We start from the raw sequence: 25,454 nt of genomic DNA, 5'->3' as shown, positions 1-25,454 counted from the left end.
CAAAAAATAATGTTTTCCAGTTCGCACGTTAAATATCTTGTCTTTGCAGTCTATTCAATTGAATATAAGTTGAAAAAGATTTGCAAATCTTTGTATTCTCTTTTTATTTACCATTTACACAATTTCACTGCTTTTGGCTTTTGTATATATATATATATATATATATATATATATATATATATATATATATACATACATATACACACAATATATAGCATATATAGCATATTTCAGTCAAGTTAATAACTCTTACACAGCAGAAGTGTGACAGAAGTCATGTGGTCTAGTGGTTAGAGTGTCCGCCGTGAGACTGGAAGGTTGTGAGTTCAAACCCCAGCCGAGTCATACCAAAAACTATAAAAATGGGAGCCATTTCCTCCCTGCTTGGCACTCAGCATCAAGGGTTGGAATTGGGGGATAAATCACCAAAAATGATTCCCGGGTGCAGCACCGCTGCTGCTCACTGCTCCCCTCACCTCCCAGGGGGTGAACAAGGGGATGGGTCGAATGCAGAGGACACATTTCACTACACCGAGTGTGTGTGTGTGTGTGTGTGTGTGACTATCATTGGTACTTTAACTTTACTGAGCCAAAAGTTGCGTCATTATTCAGGGTTGCAGGACATGGAGGAGGTCAGGTCAAAAGATGAGGCACTCCTCCCTTGGAGAAGCCAAACCATCAGTTTTATATTCCTAACCCTGTCTGCGTGTGTGTGTGCTGGGTCAGGAGTGTACATCCTGACCATAAAAGGGGGCTTTGTGTGTAAGTGGCTGAAAAACAACAGATGTATGTTAGATGTTTACATCCAGCTAAACATTTAGTCCAGGGGTGTCAAAGTCATTTTAGATGGGGGCCACATGGAGAAAAATCTACTCCCAAGTGGGCCGGACTGGTACAATCACGGCACGATAACTTCAAAATAAAGACAACTTCAGATTGTTTTCTTTGTTCAAAAATAGAACAAGCACATTCTGAAAATGTACACATCATAATGTTGTTGTTTTTTTACACTTAAATGTTGCTGTTAATAATATTCTACCTTTATTTGTCCTTATTTATACTTTCTGAATAAATGATGTGATAAAGTTCATCAGTCAACTCATTGGTGTTCATTTTCAATCTATATCTAAAAAAATAACATCAAAATCAATTTACATGATGTTATTTATATACTTTGCTCATTTTCTTTGATTTTTTCTTTTTCTTTTACATATGTAGCATCATCTACAAAGATACAAATAATTGCTATTGTGACATCTAGTGGACATATTTGCATACCAAGGTCCAACTTTGTTGCCTCTTCTTCTGCCAGAACTAATCCAATCCACACACAAATGTCAGTACTAAAGGGCCCTATGTTATTATGTGCCCAGAGTGAAATAGCTACTAGTTAACCTGGTGCTTTGCTTTCTCCAACATGAATATAAACATTCACCGTATGCAAAACACAATACCAGTTCATTCATTCACTTCAACACAGACATGTTTTATCGAGGGACGTAACTTTCACACTGCCTTATGTGACGTAGTGAGTGTCATCCGAGGCCAGAAAGGGGCAGAGAGAGTATAGAGAGAGTATAGCCAACAGGGTTTTGGAGTTGGTGTCCAACATGGCACCCTGTAGTCACGTGAAGGGTTTGGGAGACTGTCTGGCCATACTCTCTCTAATTGCTCAAATCCCCTCAGGTGACTGCAGGGCACCTTGTTAGACACCGACTCTGAACCCGGGTTGGCCAAACTCTCTCTCTACACGACTCTGGAAAGGAGCACACATCAGTGACCTCTAGAGGACGATGCCAGTAAATACACAACATTGTTACTATGTTTTTTTGATTGATTGATTGAGACTTTTATTAGTAGGTTGCACAGTGAAGTACATATCCCGTACAATTGACCACTAAATGGTAACACCCAAATACGTTTTTCAACTTGTTTAAGTCGGGGTCCACTTAAATTGATTCATGATACAGATATATACTATCAGACATATACTATCATCATAATACAGTCATCACACAAGATAATCACATTGAATTATTTACATTATTTACAATCCGGGGTGTGGAGGGGGGGGGGGGGGGGGGGGTTGAGTTTGGTTGTTATCATCAATCATCAACAATTGAGAACAGAGAAATGTAGGTCTGACTTGGTAGGATATGGACAGCAAGTAGTGGAGAGAGAGAGAGAGAGAGAGAGAGAGAGAGAGAGAGAGAGAGAGAGAGAGAGAGAGAGAGAGAGAGAGAGAGAGAGAGAGAGAGAGAGAGAATAGAAGGCATAAGAAAAAGTATCTGCATTTGATTGTTTACATTTGATTATTAACAATCCGGGGAGGGTGTTAGTTTAGGGTTGAAGTTGCCTGGAGGTGAACTTTTAGTGCGGTTTTGAAGGAGGATAGAGATGCCCTTTCTTTTATACCAGTTGGGAGCACATTCCACATTGATGTGGCATAGAAAGAGAATGAGTTAAGACCTTTGTTAGTTCGGAATCTGGGTTTAACGTGGTTAGTGGAGCTCCCCCTGGTGTTGTGGTTATGGCGGTCATTTACGTTAAGGAAGTAGTTTGACATGTACTTCGGTATCAGGGAGGTGTAGCAGATTTTATAGACTCACTGTTTTACATTGTTGTGTTCATATATGTTTGTATAGTTCACAAAATGATAGTCAAAATCATTTAATGATCTTGAAAACTTTCCCTGTATTTACTGGTTGGTGTGATCAATACCAACATGTACAGTAACGCCCACAAACACTTGCACTTTGTCAGCAAAGTTCTTGTGACAAAGAAAAGAAAAGAAGAATGTTGCTGAGCTAATGCCCCGCCTATCCTCCCCCGAGCCACTAACCACTTCATCTGGGACACAAAGGACAAGACAAAACTGCAACACTAAATGTATGCATCCTTTCCAACGGCCACTGGGGGGCAGTAGAGGTAACTATTCCAGCAAGGTTTTACAAAGTGTTTTACAAGGTCTTACTCAAATTGCCTACCTGGTCTGTGTGACTACACTCTGGCAACCCATCTTGTCTGATATAGTCCTCAAACATACATGTTGCTACTGTAAAGGCACGCTGGAAAAGGTTGACATAGCGTGTAAAGTAGTCCCTAACCACAAGTACACACCTGTTGCCCTGAGATGTAACAGGTAACTCGGTAATATTCATAGCGGCAGGTCCTATCATGTTGAAATGTACCATCTTTATCTTTCATGATGGTCACTGCGGTTAAGTGGTTTGGATCAAGCATCCAGTCAATGTTTGGCTTTACCGTGTCTAATTTCACATTTCACTTTCTTTTTCTTGGATGCTTTGCCACCAGAAGATTCAGCCTCACACTTTTCCCTCCTCCCACTTTTAGTACTTTGGCCACAGGGAGTCAATCACATGAATTGTTTCAGCTTTAGTTTTTACTTCCTGATCCAACCCTGGCTTGGAATCTAACCCATGCAAGGCAGAACTGCCAAATGTGACTGACTATCCCAAACAGAAATAAAACTATAAAATGGGTGAAGTCAGCACAAAGCGTCAGATGGACAGAACAAGTGTGCCAAGAGCCAAGGTCAAAGTTTTCTTCTGCTTGGAGACGGCACCATATGTAACATTAACATACACACCTTGATGAGTTACCCACTAGATTTCTAAAGTCTGTGCTGAGCAGTTTGTCCTTCATCTAGTTAATGTCTCACTTCAGACTGGAACATTTCCAAAGGCCTTAAAGGCCTACTGAAAGCCACTACTACCGACCACGCAGTCTGATAGTTTATATATCAATGATGAAATCTTAACATTGCAACACATGCCAATACGGCCGGGTTAACTTATAAAGTGCAATTTTAAATTTCCCGCGAAATATCCTGCTGAAAACGTCTCGGTATGATGACGTCTGCGCGTGACGTCACGGATTGTAGCAGACATTTTGGAACAGCATGGTGGCCAGCTTAAGTCGTCTGTTTTCAGCGCAAAATTCCACGGTATTCTGGACATCTGTGTTGGTGAATCTTTTGCAATTTGTTCAATTAACAATGGAGACTGCAAAGAAGAAATATGTTGGTGGGAAGCGGTGTGTTGCCGCCGGATGCAGCAACACAAACACAACCGGGGTTTCATTGTTTACATTCCCGAAAGATGGTGGTCAAGCTTTACTATGGAACAGAGAAGTCAAGCGAACACGGTTGGATTGGACCACACACACAAAGTACAGTGTATTATGCAGCGATCATTTCGAAAGATCGTGTTTCGAAGATGGTCCCTTGCGAAGGGCAGAGATGGGCATCGCCACCACCCGTCGACTGGTGCTGAAGAAAGGTGCGGGGCCAACTATTTTCAACAGACCATGGCCAGGCATCAGTGGCAGTGTCACTGTTAGTGCTCCCAGTGCAAGTTCGACACGTTCAGACCACCCCACTGGAAGAGGGTAAGGATCTTGATTTCCAGTTTCCATAGTCATACTCACACACATAGTCATAGACTACTCCAGTGGTTCTCAACCTTTTTTCAGTGATGTACCCCCTGTGAACATTTTTTTAAGTCAAGTACCCCCTAATCAGAGCAAAGCATTTTTGGTTGAAAAAAAGAGATAAAGAAGTAAAATACAGCACGATGTCATCAGTTTCTGATTCATTAAATTGTATAACAGTGCAAAATATTGCTTATTTGTAGTGGTCTTTCTTGAACTATTTGGGGAAAAAAAAACAAAAAAAACAAAAAACTTGTTATAAAATAAACAAGTGATTCAATTATAAATAAATATTTCTACACATAGAAGTAATCATCAACTTAAAGTGCCCTCTTTGGGGATTGTAATAGAGATCCATCTGGATTCATGAACTTAATTCTAAACATTTATTTTGTTGAAGTATTATTCAATAAATTTATTTATAAAGGATTTTTGAATTGTTGATATTTTTAGAACATTTAAAAAAAATCTCATGCACCCCTTGGCATACCTTCAAGTACCCCCAGGGGTACGCGTACCCCCATTTGAGAACCACTGGACTACTCCATGAACAATGAAATAAATTAACAATAAAATAGTCTACATATAATTATTGCTTCAAGTTCTAGTCAAGTTATTCTGCAGTATAAAGTATCATACATTTACTGACATTACTGTCAATAGTGTCAATACTGTCAAAAGACTACAATAGACAATAATATAAAGTATTGTACATTTGTACATTTACAGACAATAGATCAGATCATGGCCAGTACGACTACGGCATCAGTGGCGGATGCGGTGAATGAACCAATGGCAATGGCACTAGATTTGCCTGATGAGGAGGGCGATCAAGATCAGGTTTGATTTGTTTTCCAAATCAATGTTCAAATGGATTACAGTTCAAGCCCAATAGAGAAAGTATTCATCATTTATGTAAATGAGGTATCCATATTACATGTAGCTATTTCTCCATTTCCAGGGAAATACAAGAGAACAAGGATGCCAGACGGATTGGGTACCGATTGGGACAGCACCAACGGCAATGACTAGTAGCAAGAGCACCTAAACAGGGAAAATGCATCATAGATCAAAGGGTATGTCTATTTCGGTGATGAACATGATTCTGCACATCACAGTACACATTGCACAGCTGCCTGTGCAGAGTAGACAGATAAATTAGGTGATTCAAAGACAATAATTAGTATGTGATCCTAGTTTAATTTTAACAGATTAAATAAAACAACTTGTGTTTTATTTTATTGCTAGGACACCAGGTGACCCCAGAGATCTAGGAGAGGGTTAGAGCTCGGCCAGCCAGGGTTAGTGAAGTCCCATCGTTAAGTGTAGCAGCTCCATCTGACAGCCCCGAGATGCAGCCCAACATAGCAACTCCAGGTGCGTCTGGAATGCAAGCCAAGCTACAACCACCTCCTGCATTGTTTGATGAAGGACCAGCATCAAGTCCCGCTGCGCCTTTTGTTAGTGGTTCTTCCGATGACAGCTATGTGCCGAGTGAGTCATCGACATCGGATCCGTGTCAATCTGACAGGTCGCCAGATCCCACATGTACTCCCAAGATGTGGGAAGAGGGCTGCCACAAGGAACTGAAGTACATCATCTTTGAGTCGTGCCTCCAGAGTCTCGTCAAGTGGTGTCACTGTCCAGCCTGTGGCAGCCAGGACATAAGCCCTTCTTGGGATTCGACCGGTACACAGCTGACCATGACTATACAATGTGCATCATGTGACCAGAGGAGTAGGTGGAGCAGCCAGCCAAACATTGGCCCTTATGCCGCGGGCAACATCCTGCTATCTGCTGGCATCCTCTTCGCTGGCGCATCTTCTGGCAAGGTGTTGCAAGTGCTGAACAGCATCGAAGTGGTCACGTATGTGAAGAGAACATTTTTCAACCACCAGGAGCTCATCCTGCAGCCAGCCATCAAAAAGGTGTGGGAGGAACAGCAACGGACGCACCTCACCATGCTGCAGGTGGAAGGCCGACCCCTCGTCCTTGGTGGTGATTGGCGAGCAGACAGTCCAGGACACAGCGCCAAGTTCGGTACCTACACCACAATGGAGCTTGAGGCCAATGTGGTTCTCGACCTTCAGGTTGTACAGGTACGACCATATAATCTCACTAAAACACTAGTAACATAATAAGCAGATAAGGGATTTTCCAGAATTATCCTAGTAAATTTGTCTAATAACATTAACCATTTCAATGTATACTAAGCCTATTTTTCTTTTTTTTTCTGTGCTCATTCCTTTTCTGTTATATATATTTCAGAGCAAGGAATGTCATGGCAGCTACCATATGGAGATGGAAGGACTGAAGAGGATGGTGGAGCTGCTGATCAGCTGTGACCTGGATGTCGGGGTGCTGGTGACAGACAGACACAGACAGATCGCTAAATGGATTCGCGAAAACATGCCCAATACACGGCACTGCTATGACATCGGGCATGTTGCAAAATGTTAGTTGAATTATTTGTATGCATGACAAGTTGTGAAGTAGTGTGTACATATTAGTGATCAGATGAATGCGATATTGTATTTAATCCACAAATTTCTGCTTTTTTCTGTTTATAGCCATCGGGAAGAAACTGAAGGCCATCGACAAGCTCAAGGACTGTGAAGACCTGAAGCCCTGGGTGCTAAGTATAATCAACCACCTCTACTGGGCAGCAGTGTCTACACCGCCTGGAGAGGGGGAACTTCTAGTTGCCAAGTGGAAGTCTGTGGAGCGACACATTCAGAACATCCACAAGGACCATGGCGACCTCTTCCCAATTTGTGCTCATGGACAACTGCACGGTACAAGGCTGCAAAAGAAATGTCTCAAACTAAGTGAGTAGACAAATAAGTTGCCCGAAAGCAGTGAGGGACTAGCAGTATTTTCCTGCACATCTTTTGAAAGTCAAAAAATTCAGATAAACTTGTAAGTAAATAACCAGTTTAAGTTGACTGGAACATTTTTGTAGAAACATTGTTCTATTTTAAATGTATGTTTAGGTTCACGCTCAGCAGTGAAACTGGAGGAGGTGGTCAACAACAAGTCCCTGCTGAAAGATACAGTATCGCCATGCTGCCGGGTGAACACCAGACTTCCAAGGTGGAGGCGTTCCATAGCCTTATCATACAGGTGAGAATTAGGCTGATCGCCAGTAGGTGGCGTCGGTGGTTACCACCTGCCACTAGGACTTTGGGGGCCAGGGAGCAAAATACTAGAGCATACTAAATGTAGCCTTGATACAGTCAGTGTAAGCAAGAGAATGTTAGAGGTCCAACATAGTGGCTAGGCATCTTGGTGAGAAACATTGCAAACAATTCTGGCGTGGTGTTAAAATTAAAAACAAAACAGCTTCTTTATTGCAGGAGATCAAGCTTTAATAGCTGACTATAAACAGTTTAATACACAAACATTTGTACTCAAATTTACAAACAATTTATAAATTTACACACACATTGTATGGACGCATGACTGAATAAAGTGTCTTTTATCTTATACAGTTCGCACCAAAAATGTATGTCTTCTCATACATTGGAATGCTGTGCAGGTATGTTTCCACACTAATCTAAGTGTCACTAGTGTGTGCCATACTTTAGTACTAATTATTACATTATTCTGTTACCACACCTAGGAAACTGCTTGCTGGGCTGCACTGGAATGAAAACTCGAGCCGCCCTATAGCCACTACACAAGCGGGTGCTGAGCGCTATGCAGTACGCTACCCGAAGTATAAATCAGGGGGCCATGTGGTCAAGAAAATCGCGACAGAACATGTAACATGTAAACACTTGACACTTTGTATCATGATAATAATATTGTCAGGTTTCACTCTCCATGAGTATATTATGTTGTGAGCAGGAACATGCACAATTGTATTTTGCAGGCTACGTAGATGACTTGATCAGGGAGTTTGTTGCTGGCTGCAGACAGACCCCTGACGAGAGAACACCAGTCAGCGTCACTGTGGATGTGCCTCCCTTCCTCTGCGATGAACTGGAGAAGCCAGACAAGGAGGAAGCCATCGCCAAGCACAGGAGTCGCTTCGGTAAGTGTTAAATGCCCTCCCGGTAACAGTTAGAGATGCTACCTCAGTAGAAGCATTTAAGTCCCATCTTAAAACTCATTTGTATACTCTAGCCTTTAGATAGCCCCCCTTTTTAGACCAGTTGATCTGCCGTTTCTTTTATTTTCTACTCTGCCCCCCGCCCCACGCACTCTCCCCATTGTGGAGTGGTTATTCCGGTGACCATGGATGAAGTGCTGGCTGTCCAGAGTTGGGACCCGGGGTGGACCGCTCGCCTGTGCATCGGTTGGGAACATCTCTGCGCTGCTGACCCGTCTCCGCTCGGGATGGTCTCCTGCTGGCCCCACTATGGACTGGACTCTCACTATTATGTTTGATCCACTAAGGACTGGACTTTCACAATATTATGTCAGACCCACTCGACATCCATTGCTTTCGGTCTCCCCTAGAGAGGGGGGGGGGGGGGGGGGGGGGGTTTACCCACATATGCGGTCCTCTCCAAGGTTTCTCATAGTCATTCACATCGACGTCCCACTGGGGTGAGTTTTCCTTGCCCTTATGTGGGCTCTGTACCGAGGATGTCGTTGTGGCTTGTGCAGCCCTTTGAGACATTTGTGATTTAGGGCTATATAAATAAACATTGATTGATTGATTGATTTTATTGATTAACTACAGTGGCCATGTGGATTCTGTTGCAGTCACTGCACGTCTTGGAACCTGTGTAGTCCATCGATGGAAATGTTGTCCTAATCTTATGTACTACACAAGCTGGTAGTACCACCCTTATCTCCTTTCCCAGATATCCCCAGCAAAAGCGGACAAACTGTCGATATGCTGTGTGTCGTCTCCGCCTGCAAGTACAGAATAGTTGATAGCAAATGATGGCACCAGTTATTATCCGGACATGGATACACAGTGACTCACTGTTCTCTGAGATGCAAAAGACATTGTCATGCATTCTATTCATTTGTCATTTACTGTTGCAGTAAATTGTAAATATTGTTGACATCTCCGGTCCATGTATGTAATACTTCTATGATATATAATGTCATGTACATTGTAGCACAGTACATTTCACAGAATAAGAATAAGATAAGAAAGTGCTCATTCTGACTTATCTTCCAAAGGTTGATAGAATAAAGAATGATTTAAACTTATTAGTGCCTCACTCATTTTGCTGTTGCTGCAGCACGCCATATTGCTGTTTGTAGGCGTAATACGCTGTCTGCAGCACCCATTCATCCAGACACACAGATTGAAAGCCAGGGTGGTCTATGATGCACGTCTCCACCCCTTCCTGCTCCATTGTTCTGGCCACTGCCTCGAGCTCATGACAGCAGGCACACTCAGCCACTGTCTCCATGTTCACACAGTTGTGACATGTTCACCTGGAAATAGAAATAATCATAATATTTGTAAATCAATTCATATTATTGACACCTGCAATCTGCAAACATGTGCAATAATTAATATTATCATTGTGAATCTTATTAATCTACATGCATATTTTTAGTATTGCCGGTATATGGAGCTGTGGCCCATAGAAATAATGGGTAATTAATTAGGTTTGACATTGTGTCAAAGATAGATACTTAGTCTATAGATAGGCCTGGGCCTGGGGTGTAAGTTGTAACACTAACAGTAACAGTGCAAGACTAGGCCACAAGCTAAAACTAGTCTATAAATAAATAACATTTTACTATTCTGTATTCTGAAGAAGATCTATGTCGTGTGCTACTCCAGCATCAATATCAGCAGCGTCCTCCTGACCGTCACCGTCAGCGTCGGGTTCAAAGCGGTATGGCTCTATCCCTCTCACAGCTTCTTCCCTATCTGAATCGCTTCCACTCCCCACTCGTCCTTCACTCGCACTTTCCTCATCCACAAATCTTTCATCCTCGCTCCAATTAATGGGGAAATCGTCGCTTTCTCGGTCCGAATCGCTCTCGCTGCTGGCGGCCATCATTGTAAACAACGGGGAAATGTGAGGAGACTTTCAACTTGTGACGTCACGCTACTTCCGGTACAGGCAAGGCTTTTTTATCAGCGACCAAAAGTTGCGAACTTTATCGTCGATGTTCTCTACTAAATCCTTTCAGCAAAAATATGGCAATATCGCGAAATGATCAAGTATGACACATAGAATGGATCTGCTATCCCCGTTTAAATTTAAAAAAATCATTTCAGTAGGCCTTTAAGGAACTCCGGGCGGATCTCATCCATCCTCACCATACACGGTGTTGACAGTGCACTGCTTCCCCGTCCTGAGGCGGCGGATGGTGTTCCAGAATCGCTTCGAAGCCGTCCGGAAGTCGCTTCCCCAAACTCCTCCCATGTCCGAATTTTTGCCTCCGCGACCGCTGAAGCCGCAGACCGCTTGGCCTGTCGGTACCTGTCCACTGCCTCTGGAGTCCTATGAGCCAAAAGAACCCGATAGGACTCTTTCTTCAGCTTGACGGTATCCCTTACCGCCAGTGTCCACCAACAGGTTCTAGGATTACTGCCACGACAGGCGCCAACTACCTTGCGGCCACAGCTCCAATCAGTCGCCTCGACAATAGAGGTGCGGAACATGGTCCACTCGGACTCAATGTCCAGCACCTCCCTCGTGACAGGTTCAAAGTTCTTCCGGAGGTGGGAATTGAAACTCTCTCTGACAGGAGACTCTGCTTGATGTTCCCAGCAGACCCTCACAATGCATTTGGGCCTGCCAGGTCTGTCCGGCATCCTCCCCCACCATCGCAGCCAGCTCCCCACCAGGTGGTGATATGTAGAAATCTCCGCCCCTCTCTTCAGCCGAGTGTCCAAAACATGAGGCCGCAAATCCGATGACACAACTACAAAGTCGATCATGGAAATGCGGCCTAGGGTGCCCTGGTGCCAAGTACACATATGGACACCCTTATGTTTGAACATGGTGTTTGTTGTGGTCAATCTGTGACGAGCACAAAAGTCCAACAACAAAATACCACTCGGGTTCAGATCCGGGAGGCTATTCTTCCCAATCACGCCTCTCCAGGTTTCACTGTCGTTGCCAACATGAGCGTTGAAGTCCCCCAGTAGGACAAGGGAATCACCCGGGGGAGCACTTTCCAGTACTCCCTCGAGTGTATCCAAAAAGGGTGGGTACTCTGAACTGCCGTTTGGTGCGTAAGCACAAACAGTCAAGACCCGTCCCCCCACCCGAAAGCGGCGGTAAGCTACCCTCTCGTCCACTGGGTTGAACTCCAACATGCAGGCTTTGAGCCGGGGGGCAACAAGAATTGCTACCCCAGCCCGTTGCCTCTCACTGTGTGCAACGCCAGTGTGGAAGAGAGTCCAGCCCCTCTCGAGAGAACTGGTTCCACAGCCCTTGCTGTGCGTCGAAGTGAGTCCGACTATATCCAGCCGGAACTTCTCCACCTAGGGTACTAGTTCAGGCTCCTTCCCCCACAGTGAAGTGACATTCCACTTCCCAAGAGCCAGCTTATGTAGTCGAGGATCGGACCGCCAAGTGCCCTGCCTTTGGCTGCCGCCCAGCTCACAACACACCTGACCTTTATGGCCCCTGCTATGGGTGGTGAGCCCATTGGAGGGGGGACCCATGTTGCCTCTTCGGGCTGTGCCCGGCCTGGCCCCATGGGGACAGGCCCGGCCACCAGATGCTTGCATCGTGCCCCAACTCCGGGCCTTGCTCCAGAGGGGGGCCCCAGTGATATCGGAGTCTCGGTTTTTGCATTTCCATAGAAGTCTTCGGGTCTTCAAATTTTTTATTAATATCATAATTGTTTTTTATTTATTTATTTGATAATATTATTATTACTTTAGTTTGTGTTGTTTTTTTGGCTATTTTTCTCTTTTTGTGGGGTCGATGGGTGTCATCGTTGGGATATAAACAAAAATAATATTTTGACCTTTAGGGCAGACAATAGATGTATGATGTATGCAAACATGATGTAATGGAAAAGAAGGTCTGATGCTGGATGTCAATAAAAAATTAAAAAATAGATATTTTGTAAGTAAAAAATGTATCTAAATGAAGTAAGAGTAGTTGTATTGATAGAAGTAGTTCTCACTTCTCTGATGCGGACTGTAGCCTCCACATAAAAGACAACAATCCTGCCTTCCAGTCACAGTGTGCTGACATGACACTAGATTGCTTATCCCTCATTATCCAGGGTGTCAATCTTGGCTCAGCTCATTTCTGAGAGTCCATTTGTCACATCTGGTTACACCAGGCCGTGCCTTATGTTTGCCTTTTGTTACTGTTTTACTTCCTGTCCTGTGCTTTTATTTTGGTGGCTCTTCCGGTTTTGTTGGTGTTTTCCTGTGGCTGCTTCACTTCTGTCCCCGAGCATTTCCCCTCACCTGTTTTCTGTTTGCAATCAAGACTATTTAAATTGATCTTTTTGCTACCTTCGTTGTCGGGACACTATTCTTTGTTCACGGGTGACCATCGACTATACTTTTTGACGCCAATCTCTAGTACGCACGTACTTTGTGGACGCCATCTGCTCCACATTTCCTGTGAGTGTTTTGCTGGGTTTCAGCAGATTGTTTTGTTTTCTTCATAGTTCCCTGTTGCTCTCTGTTTGTGTTCTTTTATCAATAAATATCCCTTTTTTTTACTGCACGGTGCCACCTCCTTCATCTCCATTTTAAACATCACTAAAGGTTTTTATGTAGCATTCCCAATTTCCACTTTTTAGTGAATTCTTCTGAAATTTCCACTGTCATGTTACTCTTTATAGTTAATTAATTAGTATATTAAGAAAATATTTACTGGGTCCTGCTGCCAGTTCACTTTTTGTGGTGTCATTTTGTTACCTGTTAAGGAAAGTATTTAATCTTAAATATATAAATAATCCTCCATATTGACAGCCATAGGGATTTATTTATTCAGCAGAGCATTAAAACTTGGATTTGACAAAAAGTAAACACAAATGCTGTTTTCTTCGCTGATAAAACATGATAGCAACATGCATCTGCTAGCTCATGATCGCCCCCACTTCTCAGTGTGGCGAGTTGGAGTACTACAAGAAGCACTCTAATACAGTGCTTAAATCTGTATTTTTAGTCTTATCAAGGAATAATGAGGTCACACTTATATTAAAACATTAATGCTGAGGTTTCGTCCAGTATTGGACCGGTGATGATGATGATGATAATGAAGAAGATGTATCTGTGCAAGTGAACAATTGGATCCACAAGGGACAACAACCCTTTCCACAGACTACACACACACATCAGAAACATAAATGTTAGAAGCCTACAACAATATATGTGAAGAAGACTTTAGGATTAAAAGTGAAGATGTGAGGTGAAATAAGTACAAATGCAGCAATAAAAACAAGCAACTCCACTCACGATGGCTCTAAAGTTCAGTGATGTGTTGCTAACTTCAGCATTTTTCTTCTTTGTTGATGTTTTGCAGTAGTTAACATCCATGATGTAACAATGCTGCTAATCTACCAGAGTCCACATTTTGTTAACCATTTTATTCATTCATACTTTTAATTGGATAATAACATCAATAAAATACAATGGAAAAAATGTGTGAAAAAAAACAAATGAAAATAATAAGATGTCCTCTCTTCAAAGATGAAAAATAGAATAAAATAGTAGCTACATATATAACATTCAATACATGCACACAACTTATAAAGTAGCTACAGGACAACATATAAGACTAGAAGATGAGAAGCACTACATACAACATCAAATATACATTCTTATTAAACATGCTGTGTTTTTAAACTACATTTAGCACAATCACTGTTTAAGTGTTTTTACATCCCTGCAGCTTCCATGACTGTTACACACTTGTGTTTACCGACCTGATACTTATACCTGAACATCTTATCACACACAGTGCAACTAAACGGTTTCTCCAGTGTGTGTTCTCATGTGTGTGGTCATGCGTTCCTTTCTGGAGAAACTCTTCTTACAAACAGAGCAAGTAAAAGGTTTCTCACCTGTGTGTGTTCTAATGTGCAATATAATTTTCTTCTTAGTGTTGAATCGTTTAGCACAAGCTGAACAAGCAAAAGGTTTCTCTCCAGTGTGTGTTCTCATGTGTAAGGTCATTTGTTGCTTCCTGGAGAAACTCTTCTTACAAACAGAGCAAGTAAAAGGTTTCTCACTTGTGTGTGTTCTCATGTGTAATATCATGTCATTCTTATTGTTGAATCTTTTAGTGCAAGCTGAGCAAGCAAAAGGTTTCTCTCCAGTGTGTGTTCTCATGTGTGTGGTCATGTTACCCTTTTGGAAGAAATTCTTCTTACAAACAGAGCAAGTAAAAGGTTTCTCTCCAGTGTGTGTTCTCATGTGTGTGGTCATGTCACCCTTTCTGAAGAAACTCTTCTTACAAACTGAGCAAGCAAAAGGTTTCTCTCCAGTGTGTGTTCTCATGTGTGTGGTCATGCATTCCTTTCTGGAGAAACTCTTCTTACAAACAGAGCAAGTAAAAGGTTTCTCACCTGTGTGTGTTCTCATGTGTAATGTCATGTCATTCTTAGTATTGAATCTTTTAACACAAGCTGAGCAAGCAAAAGGTTTCTCTCCAGTGTGTGTTCTCATGTGTGTGGTCATGATTTTCTTGCTGGAGAAACTCTTCTTACAAACAGAGCAAGTAAATGGTTTCTCACCTGTGTGTGTTCTCATGTGCAATATCATTTCCTTCTTAGTGTTGAACATTTTAGCACAAGCTGAGCAAGCAAAAGGTTTCTCTCCAGTGTGTGTTCTCATGTGTAAGGTCATTTGATGCTTCCTGGAGAAACTCTTCTTACAAACAGAGCAAGTAAAAGGTTTCTCACCTGTGTGTGTTCTCATGTGCAATATAATTTCATGCTTAGTGTTGAATCTTTTAGCACAAGCTGAGCAAGCAAAAGGTTTCTCTCCAGTGTGTGTACTCATGTGTGTGGTCATGCATTCCTTTCTGGAGAAACTCTTCTTACAAACAGAGCAAGTAAAAGGTTTCTCACCTGTGTGTTTTCTCATGTGTAATGTCAAGTCATGCTTAGTGTTGAATCTTTTAGCACAAGCTGAGCAAGCAAAAGGTTTCTCTCCAGTGTGTGTTCTCATGTGTGTGGTCATGATTTGCTTGCTAGAGAAACTCTTCTTACAAACAGAGCAAGTAAAAGGTTTCTCACCTGTGTGTGTTCCCATGTGCAATATAATTTCCTTCTTAGTGTTGAACATTTTAGCACAAGCTGAGAAAGCAAAAGGTTTCTCTCCAGTGTGTGTTCTCATGTGTATGGTCATTTGTTGCTTTCTGGAGAAACTCTTCTTACAAACAGAGCAAGTAAAAGGTTTCTCACTTGTGTGTGTTCTCATGTGTAATATCATGTCATTCTTAGTGTTGAATCTTTTAGTGCAAGCTGAGCAAGCAAAAGGTTTCTCTCCAGTGTGTGTCCTCTTGTGTCTGATCATGTTACTCTTATTGGAGAAACTATTCTTACAAACAGAGCAAGTAAAGGGTTTCTCTCTAGTGTGTGTTCTCATGTGTGTGGTCATGTTTTGCTTTATGGAGAAACTCTTCTTACAAACAGAGCAAGTAAAAGGTTTCTTTCCAGTATGGATTCTCACGTGTCTTGTAAAATTACTTTTCCGTCTAAATGATTTCCCACATTCAGAGCAGTCAAAGTGTTTGTTGTTAGTGTGATGTCTCGTATCACCTTTAGAGTCATTTTTACTCTCCAAAGGTTTTTGGATGTGGTCACTGTGATCAGAAGAGTGTGACATCATGTGGTCCATGTCTGACAGTGGAGCAAAGATGCTGTCTGGTTCTGACTTGATATCTTCACAATGCTCTCCATCAGCTTCTGTGATGTGTTGACTTACAAGCTCCGCCCCTCTGTTCTCCTCACTTTGACTGTGATGAAGCTGTAAGGACTGAGCTTCATCTTCATCATGAAGCTGCTCCTCTTTAATGTGGGAGGGGGCCTGTAGCTCCTTCTGTCCCACACTGGTGTGCCACTCCTCTTCATGACTCCCCGCTGACACCCGCTGGACGTCTGCAGAACAAATGAGGTGTTACTGTATTGAAGTTTGCAGTATTCAAACTATTGACATGTGAGCTAGGCCAAATAGACAGTGATGGGCAAGCTACCTGGACAATGTAGTAAGCTAAGCTACAAGTTACTCTCAATTAAATGGAGCTAAGCTATCCTCAGAGAATTGTAGCACGCTACACTACAAGCTACACTGCAAAAGTAGCTTGCCACATCAAAGCTACATTTAACAGCATATATATTATATATATATTGGCCCACATGTATAATATCAATGTTTATGTTGTCCATGGAAAGAAGTTAGTAAGAAGCAAAAGAAAAACAACCAACCATGGATGACAAAAGGACTGAAAAATGCTTGTCACAAAAAAAAGACATTATATGGAATATTAATAACACAGACATCTATAGAGGCAGAAAATAAGTATAAGAAATATAAAAACAAGCTAATTGGTATACTAGGAACATGTAAGAAGGAATACTACAGACAATTATTAAAGAAGAACAGAAAATTATTTGAGTTCAATGATTTGGTAAAATTGCAAACAGCTAAAATGATGTACAAAGCAAACTATAACCTGCTACCAAAGAATGTACAACAATTCTTCTCAACTAAAGAGGGGAAATATAATCTTAAAGGAAAATGTAATTTAAAACATTTGTATGCACGTACAACACTTAGAACCTTTAGTATATCAGTATGTGGAATTAAATGATGGAATGGATTGAGTAAACAAGTTAAACATTGTACTGATATGATCCACTTTAAGAGGTTGTTCAAATTAAAAGTGCTTACAAAGTACAAAGAAGAAGAATTATGAGAAATACTTTCAACCTTATTGAAATGAAGATATTCTTCATCTCAGTATGTTAATAATGACTGACTTTATTCATTATATATTACAAAACTGTTGTACTACTCATTCACAGATGTCACTTTACTATAAAAAGGTCAGTGAATGATTCTATATATTTGTAAACGCTCTGAAGTGGGAAAAGGGTAGGATTAAATAAGCTCTGCTTCTTCCTACTCCTTTTCGGACATGATGAAAAGTGAAATGATATGAAAGTGTGTGATGTATTATGCTGTAAGTGTGTTCATGTTCCAAATCAACTAAAGATAGAAAGAAAGAAAGTAACTGAGAGTGTACAAATGGACCCAGTGAGGGTCCATTGCTGTTAACTATCTGTCATTTAGCTGGAGACACCTTACAACTACCTCTAGGGCTCCCCGCACTCCACTGTATGCATTCATGTATTTCTTCTTGTATTTCTACCCTTCTTGAGACATGAAGAAGGAAAAGTATCATCCATATGAGGAGGTGTGAACAAGTGATGACATAAATCATGGTCCCAATAACATCGCATCTAATAGCGACCCAAATACTAGAGTCCGTGAATATTGCTCCAAAGTCAGGATTTTTTGTTGAATTTAATGTGCATAAAAAATGAACATTGACAGGTGCAAAGGCAGCAATATATGATAAAACAAGACGGCAGCTAAAGAAGGACTAAAGAAGGACTTCCCTATTCATCCCCCTCTGGTCAACATATGAAATAACAAGTGTGAGTAAGAAATTGAAATGTGCCTCCTTTGGCCAAATGCATAAAATAAACATGTATATAGAGACATACTGTAATAACTTGAAATAAATAATGAAGATTAAAAACAAATTACAAACAAAACATTTAAAACAAAACTCATCAAAATTAACTAAAAGCTTACCTTTTTTATATTTGCATAGTATGTATATATTAATGTTGTAAATACACATCTTTATATATCTAGAAAGGGTGGTCCTAAAGAGGTAGGCACTGTCACATCTAATAGAGAGCCAAATACTAGAGTCCGTGAACATTGCTCCAAAGTCAAGATTTGTTGTTGATTTAATGTGCATACAAAAGTGAACATTGACAGGTGCAAAGGCAGCAATATATGATAAAACAAGACGGCAGCTAAAGAAGGACTTCCCTATTCATCCCCAAAAAACCTGCCAGGTGAGCAGCTGATTTGACCACTTCTGGTGCTGACGTAAGACAACCTGCGTCCCATATGTTTATTTGAATGAAATAAGTTTATTTCCATCATATAATCAACCATCAACCATTCTGTGTGACCAGTTTAACAGTACAGATGATACATATTTAACAATCATACACATTTACACACAAAAAGAAAAGAAAAAGAATGACGGAAAAAGGAATAGGCTGAAGCCAAAGCTTATATTTGGGGGGATTACCCCCAATACTTCTTAGACGGAAACACAAATAATGACAACATAAAGAAAGTAGTTGAAAGCTTCAATAATGACTTGGTAAATATTGGACCAAAATTGAAAGGAAGGATTCCAGACCCAGTTTCAATTGAGGACTATAATGATACCATAGAGCCAAATCCCAACTCCATGTTCCTCAGTAATGTGACACAGGAGGAAATAGTTATAATCCTGTAATCTAAGACTTCAACTGATTGTAATGGAATTGATATGGAAACCATAAAAAAGGTTCTAGAAGAGATCTCAGGACCATTCATGTATATTAGTAACCTATCATTTCAAATACCCAAACTAAATGAAAATAGCCAAAGTTGCACCAATTTATAAGACTGGAGACAAAAACCAATTTACAAATTATAGACCTGTTTCTTTGCTTCCACAGTTTTCTAAAATCATTGAAAAAGTGTCCAATAACAGATTAGAGAGTTTCACAAACAAACATAGAATACTAGAAGAGAATCAATATGGATACACAGCTAATATTTCAACTTTGATGGCTTTCAATGAAATGACAGAAGAAATGAGCAATGCAATAGATAGTAAAAAATGTGCAGCAGCAGTGTTGTTGGATCTAACTAAAGCATTTGACACAATTAATCACAATATTTTCATCAAAAAACTAGAACGATATGGCATCAGAGGGTTGGTCTTAAACTGGATAAGAAGTTATTTAACCAACAGGAAACAATACGTGAAGCTAGGCCAACACACTTCTACAACACTAAATATATCCTGTGGTGTACCTCAGGGATCAATACTAGGACCTCAATTATTCAATCTCTATATAAATGACATTTGTAAAGTTACAAAAGATTTAAAGTTAGTATTATTTGCAGATGATACAACAGCGTTTTGTTCAGGAGAGAACACACAGAAGATAATACAAATAATAACAGAAGAAATGAACACATTAAAAAGATGCTTTGACAATCTTTGAATCTCAGTAAAAGTAAAATAATGCTATTTGGTAACAGTAGAAGAGAAAGTCAAACACAAATACAAATAGATGGAATAGAAATTGAAAGAGTAAATGAAACCAAATTTCTAGGTATAATAATTGATGATAAAATGAACTGCAAATCTCATATAAAAAATAAACAACATAAAGTAGCAAGAAACACGTCAATAATGAATAAAACAAAACATGTTCTAGACCAAAAATCACTTCATATTCTCTACTGCTCACTAGTGTTACATATCTGACTTATTGTGTAGAAATATGGGAAATAACTACAAAAGTACACTTCATTCATTAACTGTGTTACAAAAAAGATCAGTTATAATAATACATCATGTTGGATATAGACAACATACAAACACTTTATTTATAGAATCACAAATACTGAAATTCCACCACAAAGTGAATTTGCAAACAGCTTAAATGATACACAAAGCAAACTATAACCTGCTAGCCAACAATGTACAACAATTCTCAACAAAAGAGAAATATAATCTCAGAGAAAAATGTAATTTAAAACATTTGTATGCACGTACAACACTTAAGACCTTCAGTATATCAGTATGTGGAATTAAATGATGGAATGGATTAAGCAAAGCAATCAAACAATGTACTAATATGATCCACTTCAAGAAACTCTTCACACTTAAAGTGTTTACAAAGTACAAAGAAGAAGATAAACATTCTCAATTTATTTCATCCATCATTCATTTTCTACATCATCTTACTCATCTCACCATATGAAATATAACTTACTTCACTCATTATTATTTATTTATTTTTATTGTGATTACTTATGGAGTATATTGTGAATACATTGAGAACAGGAAGTGAACAAAAGTTTTAACAACTGTTATGTAAAAGAAAAGTGGTAGGATTAAATAAACTCTGCTTCTTCCTACTCCTTTTCCAACATGTTGAAAAGACAAACTGGAAATTGTGATGTATCATGTTGTATGCATGGATGTGTGATGTATCATGTTGTATGCATGCATGTGTGATATATCATGTTGTATGCATGCATGTGTGATGTATCATGTTGTATGCATGCATGTGTGATATATCATGTTGTATGCATGCATGTGTGATGTATCATGTTGTATGCATGCATGTGTGATGTATCATGTTGTATGCATGCATGTGTGATGTATCATGTTGTATATACATATACATATACATATACATATACATATATGGTGTATGGTGACATGGCCTAAACATATCCACATATATATGGTGTATCGTGACATGGACTAAACATATCCACATATATATGGTGTATCGTGACATGGCCTAAACATATCCACATATATATGGTGTATCGTGACATGGCCTAAACATATTCACATATATATGGTGTATCGTGACATGGCCTAAACATATCCACATATATATGGTGCATCGTGACATGGCCTAAACATATCTACATATATACGGTGTATCGTGACATGGCCTAAACATATCCACATAAATACGGTGTATCGTGACATGGCCTAAACATATCCACATATATATGGTGTATCGTGACATGGCCTAAACACATTCACATATTAATAAAAGGCCATATCGCCCAGCCCTAGTTAGAATGTGATTTTTTTTTTTTTAAATATATCCACCATCATGTCTTTTATAATGATTGTGAACGATAGAAGAATTCCCCCAAAAAAGTGCAGTTCCCCTCTAAATTCCAATGATTAGATTTAAGACTTGAAGTGTATGAGCATGAAGTGATGAAGCCTACTTGGATGAGTCTTCTAAGACAAAGTGAACAGTCCAGTTGTGATGGATTGAATGCCCTGAGAATAAAATGATATGTGCTTACTTGGACTGTGATGAAGCTGTGAGGACTCAGGTGCTTTGTCTTCATGCTCTTCAGTCTTCACAGAGACAACAGTCAGTGGAAACTTGCTGACATCATCCTCCTTCTGCCCTACAACACACTCTCCCTCCTCTTCCTCTTTAAAATAGGGGGGCTGTGGATCCTCTGAAGTGAAACTGTCCCCCTGCAGATGAGGGAGACATTCTTCTTGGTGTCCAATCAGCTGATGGATGTCTACAGGACACAAACAAAACACATTTTAACTTCTACATGCTAAATATTAAATCGTACATGAAATATAGGTCTGCGACTATTGAAAATGTTATTAATCAAGTGTTCTACTGGAAATGTTCACGATTAATCGAGTAACTGGATAAAACATAGTGTTGCTTGGTTAAAGACGAATGTAAGCTACTTTAAGACAATTCACTTAATAATGAACGGCCAATTGGTTTGAGATGGTATGAGATCAAGATGTCATCTTTAGATCAGGCTTTGTTTTTTCCACAATCACTGCCACATTAAAAAGTTAAAGTACCAATGATTGTCACACACACACTAGGTGTGGCCAGATTATTCTCTGCATTTGACCGATCACCCTTGATCACCCCCTGGGAGGTGAGGGGAGCAGTGAGCAGCAGCGGTGGCTGCGCCCGGGAATAATTTTTATGGTTATTTAACCCCCAATTCCAACCCTTGATGCTGAGTGCCAAGCGGTGAGGTAATGGGTCCCATTTTTGGAAATGTTCCCTTCGAGTAAAATCTTTACCGCAGATTGAACATGAAAAAGGTTGTTCTCCAGTGTGTGTTCTTATGTGTCCTTTTAAACGTTGATTTCTTACAAAACTCTTACCACATTCTGAGCAGGAAAAGGTTTTTCTCCAGTGTGTATTCTCCTGTTTATTTTCAAATCGTGCCTATGAGTTAAACCTTTACCGCAGATTGAACATAAAAAAAAGGTTTTTCTCCAGTGTGTATTCTCATATGTCTTTTCAGATCACTATGGTATTTAAAGGTTTTGTCACAGTGAGAACATGTGAAGTGAGTGTTGTCAGTGTGACATGTCTTATCATCTTTAGAGTCTTCATCATCAGTGTCAGGAGAGTGTGACGTTGTGTCCTCACTATCTGATAGTGGAGCTAAGATCTTGTCTGCTTGTGATCCTCCACAGTGGTCTCCATCAGCTTCTGTTGTGATGTGTTGTGTTGAGCTGCTGCTTGGAGGCTCCGCCTCTCTCTTCTCCTCACTTTCACCTTTGACCTCATCATCTTCACTCTTCACAGGGACACCAGTCACTGGCATCTTGGTGACATCAACCTCCTCCAGTCCTTCAAGATGCTCTCCCTGCTGACTGATGCTGTGTCCCTCCTCTTCCTCTTTAAAATGGGTGATGAGTGGGTATTCCTCTTCCTTCTTAATGTGGGAGGGCTGTGGCTCCTCCGTCCGCATCCTGAAGCTCCACTGCTGTTGCTTAGGGTGAAGATGTTCTTCACAGACGTCTGCAAGACAAACACACCATCTCTGCTCAGTCACACAATGCATTCAGTACTTTTACATGCACTTAGGAAAAACAAGTTATCGTATGAACTGTCTTGAAATCTCAGTGACGCACAAACACGCTGCTCTTTACAACATTATGCACAGGACAATAAAAACAAACCAGGACGACAGGACTTTTTACTATGGATAAACGATATGGTTTAAAATTGATTTTGCGATATATTTTTTCATATATAATTACTAATAGAACCATTTTAAAACAAGCTACACAGGCTCCTAATTTAGTTGCTGAAATATGCAGTAAAATATTACATAATTTCCAGTATTATTTTCTCAAAGAAAGTAACCAGATATTAACAGTAAATAAACAAGTACATTAATAATAATTGTTTTGACAAAATAATACAATTAGAAATGACACAATAGGTTACTGCATATGTCAGCTGCCAAATTAGGAGCCTTTGTAACCAGTTTTGACATTCTTCTATTATCAATCATATACCAAATGATATATCAAAACATATATTGTTATTAGGATATAGATTTTAGGTCATATCGCCCATACCAAACATTGCTTCGCCGAGTCATTTTGTTTGGCCCACCAAATATATTTATTTTTTATATTCTTCAGATGTGTGTGTATTAAGGGTGTAACGGTACGTGTATTTGTATTGAACCGTTTCGGTACGGGGGGTTCGATTTGGTTCGGAGGGGTACCAAACGAGTTTCCACAGGAACATATTAAGTAGCGCACCGCACGTTGTGTAAACAATGCACACCGAGGCACAACACACGGCATGCTAGCAGCGACCGGGCTACTACAACATGTAAAAGCCAGAGCTGGAAGACCCTCTTGCCTCGTTAAGATCTCCCGTTTGGGAACACTTCGGCTTCGCGGTGCGATACAACAATGGATAACATTGCTTCAACGAAGAGAAAGACGAACAAACACAGCTACCACCGCATTCAAGCAGCCTCTCCTCGGTGAGTCAGGCAGGGCTAAAGCAATAACGAATGCCGTTGGTGTTTTTATAGCAGCAGTTTTAAGACCATATTGCATTAAAAACTATATTTTGACCCACTTCTATGGTGGAAGAACAATGAGCCCATATATATCCCCTTACTGCCAAGTTAGCCAGGCACTACCTCGCCATACCTGTTACCTCCGTGCCCAGCGAAAGGGTATTTTCCACAGCTGGAGACATTGGAACTGCAAGCAGGTCTGCTATTAAGCACACAATGTGGATAAACTGATTTTTCTGGCAAAAAAAACATGAAGATTGAGTGAAAGTCACCAGGGTTAAAGGCTGAGGGGGGAAAAGAAAAGTTAATCTGAGGATGAGTTGACTTGAAACTGTTTAATGTTGCACTTTTTGTGTGTAGAAGAAAAAATGTGTCATTTTATTTAATCTGAGCAACAACTTGAAGCAGTTTAATGTTGCACTTTATATGTAGAAAGGTTTTGTTAAGAAACCAAGTCTGAGCCTTATCTTATTTAGTTTTCATTTTATATATATATATATATATATATATATATATATATATATATATATATATATATATATATATATATATATATATATATATATATATATATATGTCCAGAGTCGGGACCCGGGATGGACCTGTGCATCGGTTGGGGACATCTCTGCGCTGCTGATCCGTCTCCGCTCGGGATGGTCTCCGGCTGGCCCCACTATGTACTGGACTCTCACTATTATGATAGATGCACTATGGACTAGACTTTCACAATATTATACTAGACCCACTCGACGTCCATTGCATCCGGTCTCCCCTAGAGGATGGGGGGGTCACCCACATCTGTGGTCCTCTCATTCACATCAACGTGCCACTGGGTTATGAGTTTTTCCTTGCCCTTTTGTGGGCTCTGAACCAAGGATGTTGTTGTGGCTTGTGCAGCCCTTTGAGACACTTGTGATTTAGGGCTATATAAATAAACATTGATTGATTGATTGATATATGTTGACCACATTAACCCTGGCAATGGACCCTGTGTGTATATGTATGTTATTGTTATGCTTAGCATTCATGACTGCCTGCTGTTGCACTGATCAGCCTAGTGGTGGCTCACATCCATCACACACAGAGCTATTTTAAAGCAATGTTAAAAGGATAAAGCCATTGTTTACAAATTTTGGTAAATAAATAACCAGAAAATTTCTATTTTGTTGTTTTCTTACCGTACCAAAAATGAACCGAACCGTGACCTCTAAACCGAGGTACGTACCGAACCGAAATTTTTGTGTACCGTTACACCCTTAGTGTATATGTTTAAAATGTGGTACTCCTGTTCTACATCACGTGGAATTGTCATGTCATGGGGATGGTGTGCTTTTAACTAGGAGTGTGACGATACGGTCAGCTCACCAAAGAATACTCGATATTGGCTTTAGGAGAACGAGACGATATTCTGGTGGTTAAC

At 40.3% G+C, this 25,454-nt stretch overlaps 2 protein-coding genes across 2 annotated transcripts in view; both read right to left on the bottom strand.

Annotated features, from left to right (window-relative positions):
• Positions 1-25,454, bottom strand: part of LOC133570664 (uncharacterized) — a 192,068-nt gene that overhangs the window by 144,592 nt on the left and 22,022 nt on the right. The gene's annotated exons all lie outside the window — the stretch shown is intronic.
• On the bottom strand, positions 13,586-23,004 carry LOC133570711 (uncharacterized). The gene is made up of 2 exons (XM_072916565.1): positions 22,537-23,004; positions 13,586-16,461 (listed from the first exon to the last, which is right to left on the bottom strand). Exons 1-2 carry the CDS (start codon positions 22,958-22,960, stop codon positions 14,324-14,326), a joined length of 2,562 nt encoding a protein of 853 aa, XP_072772666.1. The 5' UTR covers positions 22,961-23,004; the 3' UTR covers positions 13,586-14,323.

This window comes from Nerophis lumbriciformis, linkage group LG28, assembly GCF_033978685.3.
Source record: "Nerophis lumbriciformis linkage group LG28, RoL_Nlum_v2.1, whole genome shotgun sequence".
Lineage (NCBI taxonomy): Eukaryota > Metazoa > Chordata > Actinopteri > Syngnathiformes > Syngnathidae > Nerophis > Nerophis lumbriciformis.
The sequence above is the reverse complement of the archived record's forward strand: the minus strand, read 5'-3'. Positions and strand labels throughout refer to the sequence as shown.

Coding starts and splice junctions, on each gene's coding strand:
- LOC133570711 (XM_072916565.1), bottom strand. CDS start 22,960: ATGCGGACGGAGGAGCCACAGCCCTCCCACATTAAGAAGGAAGAGGAA. Junction 16,462..22,536: donor TCACTTCACATGTTCTCACT/GTGACAAAACCT, acceptor TTTGTTCTGCAG/ACGTCCAGCGGGTGTCAGCG.